Raw genomic sequence first — 22291 nt, forward strand, 5'->3', positions numbered from 1 at the left:
TGAAATAAAACAACACACATCAGTAACACATTAAGCAAACTGTAAAAGGGGATTCAGATTCATGATTTTATGCAGCCTTGTGGTGGCCTGTTGAAATATGTTTCAGATGATGAGAGTATGCAGCTACAGACAGTGAGGAAATCTGTATTGATCTTTGTACTTAAATGTGCACCTAAAGCAAGTTCCAACAAACATACCATAAATCACTGTAGCATATTCATTATCCTTCTAGAGCCCAGGGAAAAATGGGCTTTCATGTGAAACTAAATCCAGGCAGCATTATATTTTCCCTAAAGAGAATTTTGCTAATGCACGGAACAGTTGCATGTGAACCTAAGTCCTGGGATATAACATTGCAAAACTTAACATAAGTCCACAGTTTGAGGAAAATCTGAGTTTCATATATACACATTTACTCCACGATCCTTCATGGGTATCTGTCTGAAAAATCTGCACCATGACACACATGGTGTCAAAGGACTGAACTGTGCCTTTGCCTTATCAGTGTTGTGCTGTTATCTATTCTCCACATATATCTCTATCTAATGAGGCCCTTAGCAAGTGAGTCATCTGCCCGTGCGTTAGCCAGTGCACAGGGCTGGACCGGTCTAGGATCTTAACAATGGCCGTAGCTGTGGGAAATCAGAGCAAACAGATGAAGCTGGTCTGGTGTTAAACAATGGATTTAAAAAGGCCAGACAGCCTTGTCCTTGAAGATGTTGATGACAGAGATCTGCTTAAGTGATTAATTCTTGATTCATTTTTCACGTGTTGTATGTGTCCTGCTTCCACATTGTTAAAACTATGCTTCATTTAGCCGGTGTAGAATGGCAACAGAAACCCTCTTAGCATTTCCAGTCCAGTCTCAGAAATATGACAATCAAAATATTTTGGTCAGTCCTTTCCTGTTTATTTATGCATTTTAGCTTTAATGCCTGCAATGAGATTATTTTTAGTCTATTTTATTCTAAAGCCTACTTTGTATTAATTAGCAGTACTTTACTCATATTATTCATTACATGTGATGCGGAATGCTATCTGTAGTTGAATTGAATTGAACTTGAGTTCCTCTCCACAGTTACCACAATTGACAGAAGCTGATATTTTTTTCATCAGAAATTCTACATTTACATAATACATTATACAGGTTTCATGAATATTCCACCCACAGGTCCATTCAATTATTGAGCTGAGAGACATCCTTTGTAGGTGCAGGCACACTGTTAATTAGTCTAGGTAGGATATTTACTGCTCAACCAGCAACTAGCTTGATCATATTAGTTTAATTAATTGGTAATCCATGGTTGAATTTGTTGCTAATTTTCGCTGCCACATCAAATGTAACTGTAATTTAATTGATTTCATTTTTTGACATGAGTTTACCCTTCAAATATATGCAATCAGTGGGCCATGAATTTTAATGATGCGTTGCTGGTGTTTCTGCTGGTAAACTTGCATATCTGACAGGATAAAGTGGCTAGAGACAGAAAGGATGAGAAAGAGAGGAGGGTTATTCTGAGGCAGACTGCAATGTTTATTAGAATTATCAGTGCACTGTCCTAGTCCATCACAAGGACGCTGAGTTTGAATTTCAAAACACTATCACAGTATTTATGCATTTTGTACAAGCCATGCAGCCTGCCACATGAAGACAAAGTTATAAAATGATAAACTACTATCTACCATTTACCTGCATAGGGTCATTAAACTCATGGATGGCTGGGTTGAGATCATTTTAATGGCCTGCTTTCCAGTAACATTTGCATTATCCATAGCGAATCAATCAAGTAATCACTAAGACATTTAATTATTGGTGCAACAAATAAAATTGCCTAACCCACAAATAATGGTAAGATGAAAGCTAACTGTAACTAATCGCGTCATTTGTTTTCACTTGCGTCAAATGAACACATATGCTATCAAAGACTGATGGGTAATGCAGGGTCAGCTCTGCCCCGAGCTGCTCTTCTTCAAAAACTTCACTTCAAAGTTCCGTCAGAAGAGCAAAGCCACATTTGGCATGCCACTGCAGAATAATATAAATAAATAAAATAAATAATAAATAAATATAAACAAGTAACGATAAGAACGCAGAGCTTTAATATGCAATGTATGTTCATGTATTTATGTATATTCATACTGCATACCATGCATGCACACACAGGTGTGATTTGTGTGAGGGTATATGCATGAACAATGAAAACAACCAGGTTGACTTGCTCTGCATCTTTGGGTTTAATTTATTATGCATGCTGTATATGCTCTAACCTGCTGCATCCCTGCACATCAAAGATACAGGCATGGCTGTAAATGTCACTGAATTCAAAGGTGAGGTGTTGGCATCTCCCATAACCTCGAAAGACTGATTGTTTGACTGTCTTTTCCATTCAGGCTTGATGAAGCAAGCCGCCGTGTATCATAAATGTACAGCAACTGATAAGATGTTCCGATCTCTGAGTTTTCAGAAATTTTAATGAAAATGCATCAAAGAAAAATTATTGATTGCCCTACAGCATGAAGTATTAAGTAATTTAGGGATTGCAGCGTACTGATTGCTGCCTGACACACTGAGACAGGCGAAATATGAAAAATGAAAAATCTTCATGTTCTCATCTTTTCATAAAAAAATCCCTTGTCTCTTTCCTGAAGACAACATCTTGATCTAGTTTGGGTTTTCTCTCAACTGGACCTGGTTTGGTCCTTTATGCATCTTGCCAAAGTATCCTTGAGCAAGGCACTAAACCCCTACCTGCTTGTAGGTTGGTAGGGTGAAGTCTGAATGCCAAAATAAAAAAAAAAGCTTAAACTAAGAACACTGTTGTGATGAAGACTGAGATTACATTAAGAAATTCCAGATGACAATGGAGCAGATGTGAACAACAGACATAGAATCATTTCTTGGGAGAGTAATATGAGTATCTTTCTACCGATTGCCTCAGTATAACAACATGATTAAATTATTTTTTTCAATTTTTGCTCAAATTCCCAGATAATTAGGGAGATTAACAGACCATTATCTTGGCTGTGCTTATGCATTTTTGTGCTTTGATTATTTTGTTTGTCTGCTTGCTGACCACAAAACAAACTTCAGTTGAAATTGCATTTGAAACTATTGAATAATTTGAATAAAATGTCCTTATTAAAATGCTACTGTGTATAATAGTATACTGTAAGCATTCTGTCTTCATACATTATGTCTCAGCTTGTGTATCATCTGCAAGTAAAAATGTTCACCCTCATTTATGATAATTGCCTGCTATTTTTGCTTTAAAATACTTCATATAACATGGAAACACTTGGAATAAATAAAGCGTGACTTCCATTTGTTTACATTGTTTTATTCTGATTATGAAAATGAATGATCTGCAGCTTGTCACTGGTCCTCAAGGGGTTTTAATGTGGGAGTGTGACTGCTTCACCATTAATTATTTTGATGTAGCTCAGCTGAAGGCAGAAAAGGTGAAGACTGAAAAAGGAAGTTATGATAATTTTGCTCGCGGTGACTCTCACAAAGAAATTATTCTTTATTGATGAGTTTGCTCTGATTTGCGTATTAATTATAATGAAAGAGAAGCCAAATTAGGCCACCGGAGAGGGCTTATGCAACTTATTTTTCAAACCAGCTGTAGCATCTGTTCTTCATTGATGAAGCATACTTCATTCTAGAGAGGCATAAAACAATTTCCATGCCAGTGGAAGTAACTATAGGTGTATTTGTTGGTTGCCACTTTATTTTGTTCCAGTTCTGTTGTTACCTTACAAGTAATTTGAATAATTTATAAGATCATGCACCAGATTATCTTTGTGTGAAACCAACTTTTTCATGGCTGAAAGCCAACACACACATGAGTTGTTTCTTACAGCACTTAAGGTCAGCAGGAATATACGGCATGGTGCTAACTGTTATTTGGGTAGATGTGGTGTGGGAGATATGGGGCAGGAGGGAAGGGGGAGGGGGGAACCTTGAATGTTTGTAATGCAGCACAATAGAATCATTAAACAGGGAGAGTCAAAGATGTGCTTAGCCATCATGTGATAATGATGTATGCTTCTGAATACATCACCCTCTGAAAACAGACACGTCAGTGTTGTGTTTTTTTCTGTTATTGTAATTAGTGTAACTTAACACGTCTTTTCTCATGTCATTCTAATAACCATTGCTCCCTTTCTCACACACACTTTTCCTTCCTTAATGGTTCCTCAGTCTTAGTAAAGGCAAAACTCCATCAACTATTAAGACTTAATTAAGTCACTTATGAGAAAAACTAATTGCTCCTGCAACTGGTCCTGAATTATTTTAGACAACATGACGTCACAGCATCAGATCCCAGATTGACTTCATAACTTAATGTGTCAGATCTCATAGCCTAAGCCCACTTCCAGTAGATCTTTACTTGTTAGCGAGTGCAATACTTTCCAGACTAATGAAAAATGTGAACACAGTTTCTTGTTTGACATGTTCTCGTTTACCAGGGGTTTCTCAGGTGGAACAAATTGAATTTTGTTAATGCTATGTCAGTGTGAGCTGCTGGCTGTCTGACCAGTAGACTAGAAAGCCAATTTCAAAGCGAGATGTAATCATCTAATATATGCAAAACTCTGTTCTCTGTGTAGCCATCACTATAATGCTCATTCCTAATCCTTGTAGAGTAATCAATAGAGTGCTGACTACACATTCAACATGTAAAGCTCATGTTCATCAAATACTTTCTCTGCTGCAGTTTCTCCATCATGTGGCCACAGAATGAACTACAGACTCTGTCTCATGAGTGCTATCAATGTATGTGAATCTCTTCATTTGTGTCTCCTCCTTTTAAATTGAGCTTTTCCGTTTGTCATTGCCTGTTTTTAAACTGTACATGGTCTTTTTCATACGTCTGACTTGTGTCTCATGTAAATCATTGGCTTATTGTTAAAAGACACTACAAAAAAATGTCCTTTGCCTAGCTTTGCCACATTATATCTGTTGAATAATGATGAACAATAACGTTTTCAAATCTTTCTTTTATTTGTCTCCCTTTCGTTACATTTTTACACACTGAAACCAATGAAACCAAAGAGTTTTCAGAACTTTTGCATAGCAACTGTTGCACCAGCACTCCATTACAAAAGTGTCTAACATTAAAAATCTTACATAAAGTAAGAAGAGGACACATTATCTTTACTTGAAGTATTAAAATAAAAGTACTTGTTATGCAGACGAATGGCCTATATAATTGTTACATTGCACATGTGTTGCATTATTGAGTTATTGCTAATGATGAATTAATCAGCAACTGGCATTCTCAATTTTCTCAAAGTTTAACTACATATATACCTCTGGGTTGTTTAATCTGTAAGAGGGTGTCATCTTTTATAAGATGACCACAGGTTTTGTATGTAAAATCTTAACCTGTAAAGGAACTAGTAAAAGCTGTCTAATAACTATAGTTAAGTACAATAGTTCACTCAGTGAAAATATAAGTAACATTCAAGTAAGGTGCAAGCTTCTCAAATTTGTCATTTTGTACAGTACTTGATTCAATGTACTTAGCTACAGTCTACCAGTGATGCAAACACATCTCTTTCACTAATCAAGCTATTGCTTAGCTTCAGCAAGTTTTCCTATATCCAAAGCATTGTTAGTCAAATCGAGAAGGTGGATCACTCTGGTTTTTCTGATGTGGTTTGCCTTTTGTTCACAACTGGATCTCAGCCTTCTGACACCACAGGTCAAAAACAAACCATTCAGACGATGCAGATCACAGAGCAATAATGGTTTTATTTGGACGCAGGGGGTTTTCAACATCCAGTCAGTGGTATGGTGTACATTACATCACAGGGTTTCAACCAACCAGACACTCATCAACAAACAGCATCACTAGACAAACAATTAAAGAGAAGGTAAACAGTGTGACAGCAACTCACACTCCAGTCCCCGCAACATGATAGGCGCTCAGTCTGCTCTCGCCGTGATGCTCTTTTCCAACTACCAACCTCGTGTCGTTCCATGTCAGCAGACAAACTGTGTTACCCATTTCAGCATACATTCCAGGAAAGAAAATGTCTGTGTAACATCACATGTAGGGGAAACGAGAGCGCCTTGCCTTGTAACCTCCACACATCAAGGATCCGTCCCGCTGTTGCCAACAATACTGCAATGATTTTTCTTTGAAAGGGAAGGAGTTCAATGACAAGAGCTACGGCTCAACCACAGCACAGGCAGTTCACAGGGAAAAGAAAAAGATGAAAAGAATATTCTGAGATGATTCTACTGAACTTTCCCAGTAGATTGTGTGTACAGTAGTTTTTATAACTCCTAGTCTTCAGAGATCACTCAAACACAGAAAGCAGTTCATGATCACTGTTGTGTAATTCAAGAGAAGAATATCCTTACACAATGCACTCCTTATGGTGGTTTGATGAGTGAATAGCAATAGAAAGTAAAGATAAAAAAGCAACATCAGTTTATAATAAACATGACAACTAATAGACAACATATTACAGATATAAAAGTAAATATAAAAGTCCAATAAAAACTGATGTTGTGCACAAAAGGCACTCAAAATTTTCTGCCCCACTTGCACTCTATAAATTAAAAAAAACAGTCTAGTTAAATATAATGACGATAATTTCATCTTTTGAAATTGTGTGCTTTCTTCATATTTCAATAAACATATGCTTTCATCTTCATAGATTTCAACAGGTGCAAAACTGTAACCAGGACAGACAAGATGAACTACATGGAAGAACCAGATGATCGGAATATCACACTCATAATGCCCACATGAGGTGATGGTGTCCACTGGTTCATCACAAGAAGCAATACCAGCAGAAACCAGCAGAGGATGTAACTACGCTGAATGACTTGAAATGCTGTATTGCCTTTTTTTATCTGGCTGCAGGAGATCTCTGTTCTTAAGAATCCTCCCACCCTGTGGATATTTATATATCTGCCTGTGACAAATAAAAAACCAAACAATACACTGACCACAAGCAAATATTTTCAATTTGCAGCATGTACCTCAGTAACATTGCAGAGTGTACAGAATGACTGCAGAGTTGACAGTGGAATCAGTGCCTGGTTTACATGCTAATATTTACGTTTCCTTTTGCTCAGTCAAGCATGGTTAGTCGTCTTTCACTTCTGTTTTAGCAACTGCTACAAGTGGCTTAATTTGCCCCCCCCCCCCTCATTAATGTTAAGGCCCGTTTCTTAAAAAAAGAAGAAAAAAAAACAGTCCAATCCTGAAATTATTTGTGCATTTCACCAAGGCAAGGCACCACACACAGCCATTGTTTAACTGCTGCATAATATGAGTCAGACATTACAGCGCAAAACATGCAGAACAGAGCAGGCTGTTTGGGATGCGGATAACAAGGTCTCTGGACTAGATCTGTCAGAATGACAAGAGGTACAGTAGATATAAACACCCAAATGTTCTTATTTAGTTTTCCTCCAACGAAACAAGAAATAGGCCATCGGTCAGAGCATGACTGTATCTATCAACAAAGATAAGGAGAAGGCAGGAAGCAAGGAGATGGCTTTGATAACGGTATGTCACAACATCTACTCTTGGGTCCCTCTGAGTGAGCAACACATCTTAAACTGGAAAGGGGAACTGTCAGAGGGTACTTTTCAATGTTTCTTATGCAATAATAAAAATCACCCAAATCAGTTTCCAGCGGTTCAAGTTTTTATGCACTGTGTGAAAATGGGCAAGTGTGTCAAAAACCGTAATGGAGAAAACATTTATTCAGCCTTTGTGGTCTGCTCAACAGCGATCAGTTTTCTACAGTACAATTACCAAATGCATTCTAAGCACACAGTACAAGGTAAATGATTTGATCTACATTTTACACAGCCAAAGAATATGTTTGTAGTTTACTGAGGATGATAAAAAGTGGTGGTTTATGTTCTTTACAAATGCCATTCACAGCAACCCTTCACCTTTTCTTTTTTTTTGTATTAGCCTGTACAAGATTAACACTTAAAAAAATTACTAGCTATATATTATGTACAAGTTTACCACAGGATTCCTACATTAGTTGATGCATTAGTTTTCTGCATTTCAAATAGAGGACGTAGAAAAAGACATGGAAACAGCCACGTCGGGTCTGTCCTACTGCACGTGATGGTAGAGGATGACTTGCAATGTGAAGTTCCGATTACTAACATCTAAGACTTCAGAGATCATCCTCATGCCAGGATGCCTTTATCTTTAGCAGTGAGCAGGATGACCTCAGGTACAAACATCTAGAGTACCAATAGCCACACACATGGCATACTTAAAATATAACACTGTAAGGTCCCCATATGTATTTGAACATCTTGAAACTTGATATTTTTAATCACTGAAAATTAGGTTTCAGACTAATATCTTAAGCTCACAATGACCACATGAGAAAACTCTGCATCGTCACAAATTTTCTCTCACTGATGCAAGTCTTTAATGTTTTCCTTAATTTCTCCAAACCCTGCATGCAGAAGTATATAATGTCACTATGTTGTTACTTTGCTGAACATCCACTGAATTATAGTACAAACAGAAAGCATGGCAACTTCAAGTAATATTGTATGTACAGCCGTAAGGCCTATGACCTTGATGATAAATAGACATGGTATTTTAGCCTGAATGTCTACACTAGTCCAGATGAGGTGTTTCATACACATCAGCAGAAGTGAGTGAAACATCAGCTGGACAGCGTGTGCTGGGTAGAAATTAATACCAAATTTCACACAAGTATTGCTTCACTTGCATTCAATGTATCTCTGAAACGAGAACATGGCCACAGATTTCTTTTTGTTGAAATTGAGGTAAAACTGAAATATATGTATTCCTCTACACATTTATTGTAGTTAAATCAAGTTTCAAAGAGAGTTGAGCTTTATGATATCGCACCTCTTCAGCTCCTTCCGCCGCTTTATCACCATGGTAACATACTGTGGGCTCGCTTCAGGAGCTTCCTGAATATATGGATTAAGTCAGGCAGAAAACAGAGAGGAAAATATCTGTATCTGCTTTTCACACATCAGCACCCATTTTCCGTAAGCTTTTCCCCTCACTTGGAAAGCTTTGCAACCTCCCCACCTAGCAGATTCCACCTTTGCTACATGGTACCAGACTTATCCCCAGCATCGCCAGACATATTTATATTAGAACTGGCAGCTGTATTGTTACTTGGAAACATCTTCTCCGTGGGAGTTACTGCTGGGCTGCCGACTCCTGAGGAGCTGGAGCTGCTTGAGCGGTGCTGCGTTGGCGGGGGGCGCACCGGTCTCATGGGTGGGGGGCGTAGCTGAGCCCCGGCCAGCCGCGCAGAGAGAGCAGGTTTGAAGGTGGTCATCATCTCTGAGGTGGAGCTGCTGCTGCGGCGCATGGCTGCATCTGGATCACGGATCATAATAGTGTGAAGTGGACTGCCAGGCTCTGAGCTAACCGGGTTCTTCATGGGCTCCAGGGTGTCCAGGACCACATCGGGAGCCTGCTTAACAGTGTTCTGTCGCTCCAGCTCACGTAGCTCATGGAGCGCTGTAGTCATAGTCTTCTCTATGTCCTAGTACATGATGAAGATGAGGAGAATTGATCACACATGGTAAACCACTGGCACAGTCCTTTACGTTATTCTACTGGGCTACTTTATCAGTATCAAAAACCTTTTGCTCAGGAAATAGTGAGATTTAAGATAAACTGTTCCGTATGTTTGTTTACATACTCATCAGGTTCAAATCAAGTCACTATTATTTCAATATACTATACACCAGTTCTAGTCTAGTTAAAGGACAAACCGAACATCATGTTTGATTGCGTTTGGACCTAATGGCTTCAGTCATTAGCTGATGAGGAGTTGTTATTCAGTTCCAGGCCTCTGTGTCCTTGAGGTGCTATCGCCCAGCTGCAGTCTGGCCCTGACATTTACTGCAGGTCTCAGCTGCTGCTCACAGACTGACAGCTACAGCAGGGGGTCTGGCTCTGTTCTACCAAACCTACCCAATCTGCTTATGTGCTAAGATTGCCAGAAACTTTATATGATGTCTGGTATTGACAACACAGAGTCAACAAACAGAAATATATAAACAAATAATACCACAATAATACCATCTGTTCTGCTTCTAACTGAAACATTACACTTATTAAACATCCCTGACATTACAGTAAAGTTTATTATCATTTATTTTAAATTGAGCCAAACACATTCAGGTTATGAAAGACCATGAGTAGAGATATTGAAAAGGCCATAGGTTGATGACAAAGCCTCACCTCAGCCAGAGCCTCAGTCTCTAGTGATTTGTGGTCCCCGAGGCTGCTGTGACGAGTGGCCCCTGGCACTGGTCTCAGCGGATGACCCTCAGGATAGGCCTTCCTCTCTGGGTAATTGATGCTTCCTGCGCTGCCAAAGGTACCAAGGCGCCTCTTTTCTGGGCTCTCCATGCGACCCTTGCTTATTGACACCTTGTGGGGGCTGCTGGGACAGGCTGCAGCTCGTGGCGGCGTGTCAGCCATTCTAGTTGGACTGTGGGTATCTGTACCGCTCCGGTGGCGCGGGATTGCAGCTCCATCAGACCGTAACCGTACCCTGGATAAAGGGATCATTGAAGCGTCAAACAGGAAACAGTACAAACTTTTAAAACAAGAGAGGGTTTTTTTCTTAATAGCATCTACCTCCCCATAACTCCTCCAAAGTTGTAATCAGGTGATTGTTCACATGGTGATGGGACGTCATTTTTGCATGAACCCTTATCATCCAGCAATGGTCCACTGCTCGCTTCACTATCTGCTTTCTGGCTGAGGTTATCTGAGAAAGCATCATCACTGAAAGAAAAGAGACACTGGTAGTGAATGCATGCATGTGAAGTAAATGTACACCTACAATTTTACAGTGAATTTTGTGACGTAATATTAACATTTATTAAGTTACTGTAGACTTTTTAAGAGGTGAGTCACTCAAGTCAAGTAACTAACCTCTCGAAAATGATTAGAATCACAAAGGGAAATACTAATAATATCACCTACTAAAACACATTCTGCTGTTACTCACAGGTCTTGCACTACAATGTACTGATGTGGGATGAGACCATCAACACCATTATGACGGCCCTCCCACCAGTCTTCAGACGCTCTGTGATACAGAAGCAAAGAGGCTCCCTTCTTGAAGGACAGCTCCCTGGGACTGCGTCCCACATAGTCAAACTTGGCAATGGCCTCAATCTGTTCAACCTCTAAAAAAGATAAATGGACAAAAAAATATATTAAAAACAACATCAGCAAAAAGCTTAAAGCCCACTTTTATGAAACTGAAAGAAAACAAACTTGTGTGTGTTCACATTCTGCACTTAAAAGTTGCTAAATCACATGCTTTAAATATCTAACTGTAGTCTAAATAATTATTGAGCAGTGACAATATGACAATTACACATTATTGTTTAAACATATAGTGTGGAAAAACCAAGTCTGATAAATATTTGTTTTGTCTGAAATTTAGAAGAAATATTTGTGGTGCATTTCAACAGGACAACCAGCAGGGGTCAGTCATAGTAAACTCTACAGTTAATGTCAATCAGCTCTCAGCAAGAAAACTCCCACTCAAGGAGCAGTCCCTGTCCCTGTCAGTTTTATTTTGAAAACCAGAGGGATGCAGGGATGTTAAAGAGGACAATTAGAGAAAATAAGGTTGAAAAGCAGCTTTGTTCAAACTTGGCTTCAATTATACGGTGAAAGAGTAAAGTTAGCATCATCACAGCTCGGCTGATTTGTTCTTAATGTAACGACATCCGCTTGTGTTTCTAACATGAAAACGGAACTATTGCCAGAGGAGTCTGACTGAACTTGCTGCAGAAACTACAGTGCATAGAGTTTATAATGTCACATAAGGCTCTCAGTAGTAAGGCCAAGAAGAGCAGAACCTACAGCAGGCAATAAGCCTTTGTTCCCTTTTCCAAGTAAGAGCAAGAAAAGAGAGAGAGGGTCAGCACTCCTTACAGACGCAGCCAACAGCACAGATGAAGCTGTGAGATAGAGTTACCCCAGTCTGACCCAACATACTCCACACTTCACAGACCCGTCTGTTCACTGTTCACTGACACAGGCACAGGCGATATTATTGTATGCATTACCAGTGTTTTGGCTACTGCGCCTGGCCCAGTTATGTATTCAAAGCTCAGAGGAGAAATGGGGAAATACTGCACAAAGGAGAAAGTCCCAGGAGAATTGCTGACTAACACTGAACAAAGAGCAAGCAGGGGGGAGGGAGGGAGGGAGAAGAGAGAGAGAGGGAGAGAGAGGAGGCACACAGACACACACACACACACACACACACACACACACACACACAGAGTGAGAGAAAGAGAAAGAGAAAGAGAGAGAGAGAGAGAGAGAGAGAGAGAGAGAGAGAGAGAGAGAGAGAGAGAGAGAATGATGGATCAAAGAGGCAGTGCTGCATGCCAACACTGTTTACTCAACTTGCCTTCAGCTTCAAACATCACATAAGCCCTTGCGATCATAAGCTGGTGCGGCCCAAACCTCGCTCACCTCTCAATCAAAAGCACTTCATAAAAAAGGTCAGTCTGTACTTAAGGTTTTCTCATCCACAAAGACTTCTAATATCACATCACACATTTTCTCATGTGAAATCCAATTAAAATTAATTGACAAGATGTGAGCTACTTTGATATGCTTCTCTTCAAATGATCAAACAACTAGACATCAGGATCTGTCAAAATGTTTTTTTTCATATTTTCTCTACTTACTTACTATACTTGTGTGTGCAAACTTGAGTGTAATTGTATATTATCAGAGAAAGTAGAGGCTCTGATCTTGAGTACAGAGCACACAGGCAAGATCCAAAGTTCACATGGCTACTAACATTATATGCAGTAAATCTGAAAATATGGCCTGCAGAGTCTACAGTCATGCCAGCGGTTCTGTGAGGCTGTATTTAAGCACAGTGGCGGTTTGACCTAACATGCTCACAATAACAGTGCTGAAATGTTTAGTAGGTACAGTATGTTTCATGTTCACCATCTTAGTTTAGTGTGTTAGCATGCTAACAAATCCTAATTACCATTAAACACAAAGTACAGCTACAGAGGCTGATAGGAATGTCATTACTTTTGCAGGTATTTAGTCATGAACTAAAGTATTGGATAAATGTAAATTTTGACCTGAGGATGGTGCTAGAGGTAAGGTCAGGGGATCACTACAGTCAGTGTGGTTCGTCCTGTGGGGACCCTGAGTGTCTGTGTCTAATTTTGTGTCAATTAGATGCTGAAAGATTTGGACCAATCGATAGGCCAGCTTTGCCATCCCTTGAGACATGCCACTACCACAGCTAAAAGCTGGATGATAACAAACGTTTATAAAAAAAATACAAGAAAAATGGCTACTATTATGTACTGACCTTCGTCACTTGTGTGTGGCTCAGTTCCATTATCTGCCTCGTCAATAGTTCCTGGTTCACTGTGAGGGCTGTCACTGCATGAGGACATGGAAAGTGAAAAGTCACTAATGTGTAGATAATGGAGCAAATATTTGGTTTATGAACAATAAGCACGTGTAAGTGGGTGATTAGCTGATAAAAGATCACAGGTCCGTCTTAAGCTCAATACATATCTCAGCTGACAGATATACAGTCTTAACATGATTGAGACTGCATTTCACTCTATTCATATGTTTACCAACTGGTCTAGCCAGTACTCACCAGTACTCCTCCCCGCCAGTCATGCACTTCTCATACACTGGGCCGTCCAGCTCACGTTGACTGGGAAAGATGACTTCATTGTGGATGATGATGGTCTTGATGACCTCGTTAACATGCGCCTGGCACGCTACAGGATCCTGGCCATCTGGGATGGGCATCAGTGTTGGACCAAAGCAGATAGCTAAATTGTATGGATCCATCATGTTTTCGTCGCTGTACTGGGAGAGACTGAGAGACAGGAAAGAATCGTGCATTAAAAGACGTATTTATCAGTTTGGGAGTCATAACACTGCAATCCTGTGTTGGCTGCACTGAGTTCAGACTTCAACAAATCAACTTAGCCAGTACATGCCACAACCCACTCCGGTTAACTAAATCATTTGGTGCTGCAAGAGGAAGTCATAATCAGTCTTTGCATATTATCAACCAGCTGCAGCTATGCAATCAGGCCACAGCTGGAAACAGCTATAACAATGAAGGGGGTACAGGAGAGTGGAGTGTAACCTGGGGTATGAAATCAAACTCTTTGTTCTGCAGGCAAACGCAGTAAAATGAGCATTAATAACATCCATTATCAGAGGACAGGTATACTACTTCAGTGAGGTATGAGTTTCCCAGGCTCTGAATAGCTTCTAAGACACTGTAGACAAATGAAGAAATAAATCAAAGGTTTTTTTTTTAACGTATATTTGGATCTAGCATTTCAACCTGACTGTAGCTGTTCTGTCTTTATCTGATAGTCAATATATTCATAACATGGACTTCCCCCAGTAGAATTACCGTACATTTACATGTAAAATTCAATGTCATAATGTCTCTTATGGTTAATCAAAGATATATGGATATGTATACCATTCTTTGCATGACAAGAGCTATGGGAATGAGAATCAGCACAAACTCACTGATTGAGAAAAGCAAACAGGTATCTCATGACGATTATGATGGTCCGAGGAAGAGTCACAATAATCTGCTGGATGTGATGTGCTCTCTCAGCTCCAGACTCCAGTTCTGAAACACAGAGGGCAGAGGTTTGTTTACACTGTGACAAACGGAGGACAAGTATAGCTTTTAAAATTTTATATACTGTATATGGGCACTGAGCCTTTAACAACACTGCCCACTAAAACACAGTATAAACCAGAATCCAGCATGGACGACTGATCAAAGTGAGGCTACAAAGCTAAATTAAAAAGGCAGAGGAGACTCTGAAAACTGTTACTTGACACTTTAATAGATGCCCCCTCCTGCCTTTCATCAGACCCCTACAGCGAACTGAATGATCGAACTATTAGAAAAGGCGGGGAAATGACTGTGCGGTGAACTTGTACACAGCAAACTGATGTGACCCACACTCTCCTCTTCCTACTGGCTTTCTGTTAACTATCAGGCAGAGAGCCCTGGTGTTAAGATTGCTTCCATGTGCTGCACTGCATGCCTTTCTCCTCTACAGTAAAACTGTAGCTGCAAGGTGTGTTTTCTCTTTTCTGTTTGACCAGTCCAGTCACAGTGGTGATTGCTTTGAATGTTTTCTGTTGTGCATGACTCACTGATGGTAGAGATGAAATCCAGGAAGCGCTCCTTTGGGAAGAGAGGGTTCTCCAGTCCTCTGAAATACAGCTTCAGCACTCCTGCCACTGAGTTAATGTCATGCTCATTCTGGTCGTCAATCAAGGGATCTTCACCTTATTTAAGAAAAATATTTATGCTTTCAGTAATGGTATTTGATGAGCTGAAAACAAGGAATATATAAAGCCATCAGCCTTTGACTCACCTCTCTCAAATGAGTTTTTAATATCATTGACCTCCACCTGTGATCCTGGCACGCGAAATATGCCTTGCTGCTGCAACCCTGAAAGAAACACAACCCAGAATTTACAGATTCAGAGTTACGCTACCCACCATTATCTCCAAACCCCAGTGCCAGCTTCATGAAAGCCCATTGGAAACACATAACACAGGGCAGGAAATGTAATCTAGTCATAAAGGGAGATGCGTATTTTTCCAAGAGAGGGCCCCTCAGTGAGGCTGTGGCATATGGTTTCAGTTAGAGGGCTCCTAATCAGTTTTCTGGAGTTTCATTAGGTCCAGATCCAGGGGAAAGGCCTGCAGGCAACAGCAATGAGCTGAAGACAGATGTGAAGGTAGACAGGGAGGAGTCATAAAAAAAATGGTGGGAGGGTGGATGAACTGACTAAACAAAGACCAACGGGACTTTCAAAATTCTCCCTGTGTGATCTATTGTTATGAGCCTGTCATATCACTGGCAGGCAGCTGAGCACCTTGGAGACGGAGGTGCAGAGCAGAGCAGGTCAGTCTCTGTACCTGCGGCTATTTGTGGAAATAGATTGCCTCGTCCAACAGCTGCTGTCACTTCTTATGAGGCTGAAGCAGTTTTCAAAGGACTTCAGGGTTTGCTTTCTTTTTCTTTCTGACCTTTCACTCAGAAGTAGTGATCACAGAAACGTGGGGTTGGACTTACCGTATAAATTGATGTATCGGATACAGCTTTCAACAACAAGTGGAATTGGTTGACCTGAATCCTGAAATTAAATAATGTGGAAAAATATAAAAAACAGAGACAAGGCAAGAAAAAACACATAACTAAGAGACAACAACAACATGTGACTTTTATACTGCTATTTAATTATATAATGTCTTGATAAGGTATAAAACAGCAAACCTTGGAATATGTATGAATAACAAATCCCCAATTGTAGTTTATATTAACAAAAGAGATGCAATACAGGAGCAGCCTAATGCTACATCTCACCACATAAAGAAAAAAAAAGGATCATAAATATTTTGTTACACAAGTCTCATGGGGAGCATAAAACAAACAATAAAAATAAAATACAAGCAACTGTTATTAATAACCTAATGCTTCAGAATACAGACAGGAAACCAGCAGCATGCATGTGAAGCTGAAGCAGTAACAAGTAAATTACTACTATTAGTCCAATAGTTTTAGTTAGTTTGCCTTGTGCCCTGACCTATATACTCTAGCAAGAGGTACCTGAATGCGGGTACGGGCATTCCTTCTTCCTCTGGGACAGAAAGCAGCAAAGCACAGAGAAGCAGAGGAAGAGAGGGCAGAGAAGCACAAAGTTAGAAAAGCTAAGATGATGAATGAGACCTCTGGAGGTTAAAGAAGGCTAAGCACAGGGACTGGCAAGAGGAAGGCTATAGAGATGCAGTAATGGATTGGGTGCAGCGAGGGACAAAGCAGACCCCACTGCTGTCTCTGCCTCTCAGTCATCCATAGACTGACTGGATTTAGAAATAAAGCTGAAGATGGTAAATCGTTCTTGGAGGGGGAATGAAGAGACAGCTGACTGCCGCTCTGTCTGTCTGCACTGGCGGAATCACGGAAGGGAGGAGGAGGATTAGAGGTTAAACAGAGGCGTTATATCATGATCAAGGGCAGCTGGAAGAGGAAGGAACAGAAGGCCAAAGTGAGGAAGAGAATGAGAGCAAAGGCTCTAGCTGCCTTCCACAGGGGCCGCTCAGTCAAACACCACCACCACCAGAGGGTACCTTGATGAAGGTCTCCATATTGCCGTTAAACAGCTTATGGTTATACGTGGAGCGTGGCCTAGGCTTCCGCATTTTCTGTGGTTTGGGGGGAAGGGTGGGGGGCCTGGGAAATGATGGACAAAGGGAACAAAAACACTGTATTTTGTGAAACTGTAGAGCCAGATGTGGTTCAAAAGCAGGTATGAAAAAACAGTCGCTAAAACAGAGCAGTGAAAAAAAATCTTCAATGGAAAAATTCAAGAATCTTCATTTAAAGGTTGAGGGAAATCCAAAGTGAAACATTTGATTAAAGAGGTGTTTTATCATTAGAGTCAGATAAGTCGGTTCTTAAATCACTAGTCAGTGGTTGGAGTTGAGGCCTGGCTCCTGACTCATTAAAACACAAGGCACAGATTAATGGACATTAAAAACAAGGCTCATGAAATCAAGTCCACCAGTTAATACTTGTGGAGCTAGCAATCCAAGCACACCATATACTAATACAAGGCATATTAATTCTGCTGAAACTTACATGATTCCACTCTAAAAATACAATTACATTTATTCCTATGTTATTCTATTAATAATACATATCAAAATGCCAAAAAAATGCAGAAAATGCTTTATCTAACATTATAAAACCATGCGTATATACACTTGCAACCATGCAGACATGTATAAGAACAATTTATCTTGATAAGTGCAGCAAGATGCAGCTTAAAGTTCTTTAAATATTTATAGGAATCTTTTATCAAAGAAGTCACAATAACAGTATGTTCAGGAAGATCTGTGATGAGGGACAAATGCAACTGCAAAGTACTGGCAATATGTGCTTTTTTTGGGCAATGCAATATGATCTAATATACAATATTTAGAATATTCATTAAAATAATATATTTTTAATTAGTTTTTCCTGTTAAGGTTTTCCAAAAATTACTGACGTGTGTTTGCCTTTTCTATTCAACAGCAGAATGAAATATTTTTGGTCTGACATGAATGGAATAAGCAGGTGCTTTGTGGCTGAGAGACAGGGATCAGAAACAGTTCACTTATCAAAGGAGATCTTACCTTGTAGTTCCACACTCTGCCCTTTCCCCTGTGGAAAAAAAACACAAGAGGGACATGTATTATCTTTATGGTACATATTATTCAGACTCCAGTGTCCAGCCTCAGAGAGGGGTTTGATGAGAGACAACATGACCATTGAAGGAGAGATGAATGGAGCAGCGTTAAGGCCATTCATTGGACAAAGCCATTGAGCGGTCGTCACGGAACCCTTAGGGGACCCAGAGGACCCTGTGGGGTTACAGGCCTCCTCTCAGAATAAAGAAAAGGGGCTGGCGGCTGCAGAGTATGTATGTTAGGGAGGAGAGAGGTCCATCAGTGTTGACACTGAACAATGTCTGTGCTGGCTCACTGAGCCTTTTGTTATGGGTTTCCAACAACACACACACATGGTATAGGCCTATACACTGAGAATTTCTATGGACACATTCTGCAAAGTCACCAACTTAGCCACAACCTTGGATAGAAGATACAAGGGAGTTTATTTTTCTGCATATGATAATAGACATCCTATGATAGAATACCACAGATTAGTTAATGAGGCCAAATCAAAGACAGCCCAATGTTTCCTTATGGAGAGTGTGTCTTTGTCCAGCAGTGATTGGATTATGAACTGGAAGGGAGTCAATGTACAAAAAAAGCAACAATGGCACCAAAGCATTCCAACATTATTTCTTTACACTACCTAACAATGGACAGAAAGAGCAAAGGCTAACCCATTTCTCAACACATCATTCTGGCAGATGGGACAAGGTCTCTGGAGCATTCATGTGAAGAAACAACAGCACGTTTCCCAGACATCATTGCTCTGAGTGATAGCCCCCATCTACCTCTGACCACCCAACCTCAAAATTACACTGTGTCTCTCAAGCATGAGCAAAAACAAAAAAAAAAAACATCAGCCTAATTTCATATCCAAGCGCTGGAGTGACAGAGGATATATCTTTTCTGTAATCATAAAAGCTGACAAGTACAAATCAAATTCGTTGAACAAGGGAATTGGTGCCTCCTTATCTGAGAAAACAAGGGCTGGCAGACATCCTAGCACCATCTTGTCGTGCCAAAGCTTGACATTATGTTTTTATTAATACATGCAGCAAGATGTAAACGCCATGTGGCACTCACCGGTCTCATCTTGTTCCCTCTGTTGTGCTCACACACAACCACGCACGCACACAAACACGCTATTTTGGGTGTGAAGCAACGAGCTAATGAGCACGACTCAGGCCTGATTGATCACCTGAATAATTAAACATGGGTGTGTACCTGGAGACGCCATATGCCGTGTTCGTAAGCTCTCTCAGCTGCACCGCCATGGACAAACAAACAGATCTGTCCGAAGATATTGATATGAACTATAATGATAGTGTTTAGGAGCGTCACAGCACGCTGCTGGTTGCTTGCCACAGTGCTCAGACGGAATCACAAGGACGCTTAACGCTCGACAAAGCAAAATAAATGATTAAGCAGGGACTTGAATGAATCCAAAGTGTGAAATCTGGAAATATTCATGTGTTCTTGCAAGGCCTCAGCTGTCTGCGCCTGATGCCCTTTTCTATTAGGTGAACTGATGCAGGAGCAGCTGCAGAAATGGGCTTGGGCCTGATCCTGCTGATTGATTGGGCGTAAACTGTTCACGGCTGAGGTGACAAGGGGACCCCTGGGGAAGGGAGGGGATGAGGGAAGTCTTTCCTCTTACAGCCTGGAAATGGAAACCCTCCCTGCGGCTACATCATATAGAGACTAACAGGATAATGCTTTCGCCAGTGGAGATAAGTAGGAAGGGGAATGGATGCCTCAGAGTAGATGTGGTCTGCTTTTGTTGTGATAGTTTTCCATTTGAATATCAACTCTCATTTCCTATTTCCTTCCTGGTGTCCTCCAAAAATCTCATTGTAGCCTCCTAAACTTCATTCCCTGCTGCTTGTTAGATAAGACCTGCACCACTATGGCCCCCGAAGGCAGTGATTTTATAGAGCTATGGCAGGATTCTGTGGGTCATAATTACAGGACGAAACACTAGGTCAGGCAGACACCATTAAAACACACCAGAGATACCAAAGACAGATGAAGAGAAAAGGCTCCTTACCTTCACCAAGTGTCTGCTTCAGCAAGTCATGCTTGGCCTGCAGCTTAATGATGAGGTTACTGCCATTCAGGTACTCTTTGAATTTCTAGACAGACAGGGAGACGAGGGCAGCAATGAGTGAAGAGTAGCACTAATCCAGTGTAACACGAGCCCAGTCAAACAATTCAGTGACGCTTCAAATCAGCATAAATTCAATCTGTTCTAGTTTTAATTTAATTTTTATTTTCAGAGTATGAGGAAATGATGAGTGACGGCTTCATTTTGAAAAACAGTGCAAAGCCAGAGTTCATTGCAGGCAGGCCCCCAGCAGCCACTGACAGTTCGGGACTGATAGAAAGATCAAAATTGACACAAAACTCACTGAAAAGTAGAACATTTCCGTCTCCTGCTGGTTCGCCCTCCTCTTGGCTACGTTGAGCTTGCTCATGTAGGACTCGGACGCCACAGATTTGATGGATTCAGTGGAGCGGCTGTGTTGGAAGGCATCCGACACGTCAAAGTCCTCCACCGTCAGCATGTCCTGCAGTGTCTGCATGGTGGCATCCAAGGTCTTTCTCACCTGCACAGATGTGGGAGAAGATGACAAATGAAGCATCATATCTTACATTTTTCCCTTTTCATCAGAGTGAAGGCTATGTTTTTTCCAAGCAGTTGATTGAACAGAAGCAAGTGATGACATTTTCAAGGGCAAGAGTGAGTGAGTCATTTGCAGCACTAGCATATTTATATCAAAGACAAATTGACCTCTGAACAATAAATGACCTTGGACTGCAATGAAATGACACCAAGCAGCATCAGGGCATGAGCGCAGAACAACCCGCAGGTTAGTCATACATCAGCCTCAGAGCTGAAAATGAAGACTGCCTGACAAAGATACAAACTGGATGTGAAATTACTGAAGGAGGCTTTTTGTTTAGGGCTGAGATTGATAAAGCTAATTTCCAGCGATGGCACGGCTCGTCCATTATACTCCAGAGCATGAGACACGGGGAGACAGAGAAGAGGCAGAGCCATTGGTACATGCAAGTCTATTAGCCCTCAGTTATTATTACCTCCATTTGCACCTTTTTGTCAGTGGGTCTTAATGAGAAAGGCATCTCTTCATCATAAAACAGACAATTTCATATATAACATCACAGAAAACACAACATTGGCACTGTGATAATCTAAATATATTCTCAGCTCCCGCAGAGCAAGGGTCATTGGAGAGTAATTGCAATGAGAACAGATGGTGATGTGGCCCTCCCACTTGGCTCTGGGGAAAATGAGAAAGGGCTTTCTGTTTTTTGGGGAGGAGGGGCAGGGCTGAAGGTGAGGGGGTTGGTGGTGCAGGACAGACACAGAGCCATCATAAATCCTCACCTCCTCATTCTCAATCTTTAGCGTAGCTAAGCGAGACTGCAGTTGGTGGTAGCGCATCAGGAGTTCAGTCTGGACAGGCTGCTGGGCGCTCACCTGGCACACCTGAGGAGGAGGAGGAGGATAAGGAAGACACATGGGTTAGAAGAGACAAAACAGATCCATCTGAAACTAATGAGCTACTCTGTAAAACAACAAAAAAAAAACAAAACCTCAGTCAGTGGTAACAGAAACAAATCTTTAATGAGCGCTGTAGCATTTAAAGCATCTCACCTCATCTCCCATGTGTGGCAGGTACTCAAAGCGCATCGGAGGACAGAACACCTGGTTATGCATATCCATGATCTTGTGCTTGTCACTGCGGGAGTCCAGGTTGTCCACCGCATTCTCTATGATATCCAGTCCCTCGTGGCGTGATGTCTCCAAGTTGTACTCTGCAGATAAGTAGGTCCTGAAGGTGCGGGCCAAGCTGGCGTGGTAGCCGAGGTCACAGCACTACAGAGATAAAAATACTTTAAATAACCAAACAAACAAACAAAACACCCTTTTTAAAATGTGGAGATAGAATGATAAAATAGAAATCAGGAA

The 22291-nt window shown here is 40.8% G+C and overlaps 1 protein-coding gene across 3 annotated transcripts in view; it reads right to left on the reverse strand.

Moving 5' to 3' along the window:
* Positions 1 to 5741: 5741 nt before the first annotated feature.
* srgap3 (SLIT-ROBO Rho GTPase activating protein 3) overlaps positions 5742 to 22291 on the reverse strand; it is a 73869-nt gene continuing 57319 nt past the window's right edge. For 2 of the 3 annotated variants that reach the window (XM_018681322.2, XM_018681323.2), the window contains exons 8-23: positions 21977 to 22198; positions 21707 to 21808; positions 20706 to 20903; positions 20345 to 20429; positions 18259 to 18286; positions 17212 to 17314; positions 16157 to 16217; positions 15449 to 15526; positions 15225 to 15359; positions 14580 to 14685; positions 13678 to 13905; positions 13378 to 13451; positions 11020 to 11200; positions 10644 to 10793; positions 10242 to 10557; positions 5742 to 9537 (exon numbers count right to left, since the gene is read on the reverse strand). In XM_018681322.2, coding sequence (XP_018536838.1) covers positions 9091 to 9537; positions 10242 to 10557; positions 10644 to 10793; positions 11020 to 11200; positions 13378 to 13451; positions 13678 to 13905; positions 14580 to 14685; positions 15225 to 15359; positions 15449 to 15526; positions 16157 to 16217; positions 17212 to 17314; positions 18259 to 18286; positions 20345 to 20429; positions 20706 to 20903; positions 21707 to 21808; positions 21977 to 22198 — 2514 coding nt within the window. In that variant the 3' untranslated portion in view covers positions 5742 to 9090. Of the gene's footprint in view, positions 9538 to 10241; positions 10558 to 10643; positions 10794 to 11019; positions 11201 to 13377; positions 13452 to 13677; positions 13906 to 14579; positions 14686 to 15224; positions 15360 to 15448; positions 15527 to 16156; positions 16218 to 16690; positions 16722 to 17211; positions 17315 to 18258; positions 18287 to 20344; positions 20430 to 20705; positions 20904 to 21706; positions 21809 to 21976; positions 22199 to 22291 lie in introns of all 3 variants that reach the window. The other variant, XM_051074667.1, reaches the window with a different exon arrangement.

The sequence above is a fragment of the Lates calcarifer genome, linkage group LG12 (genome assembly GCF_001640805.2).
Source record: "Lates calcarifer isolate ASB-BC8 linkage group LG12, TLL_Latcal_v3, whole genome shotgun sequence".
Lineage (NCBI taxonomy): Eukaryota > Metazoa > Chordata > Actinopteri > Centropomidae > Lates > Lates calcarifer.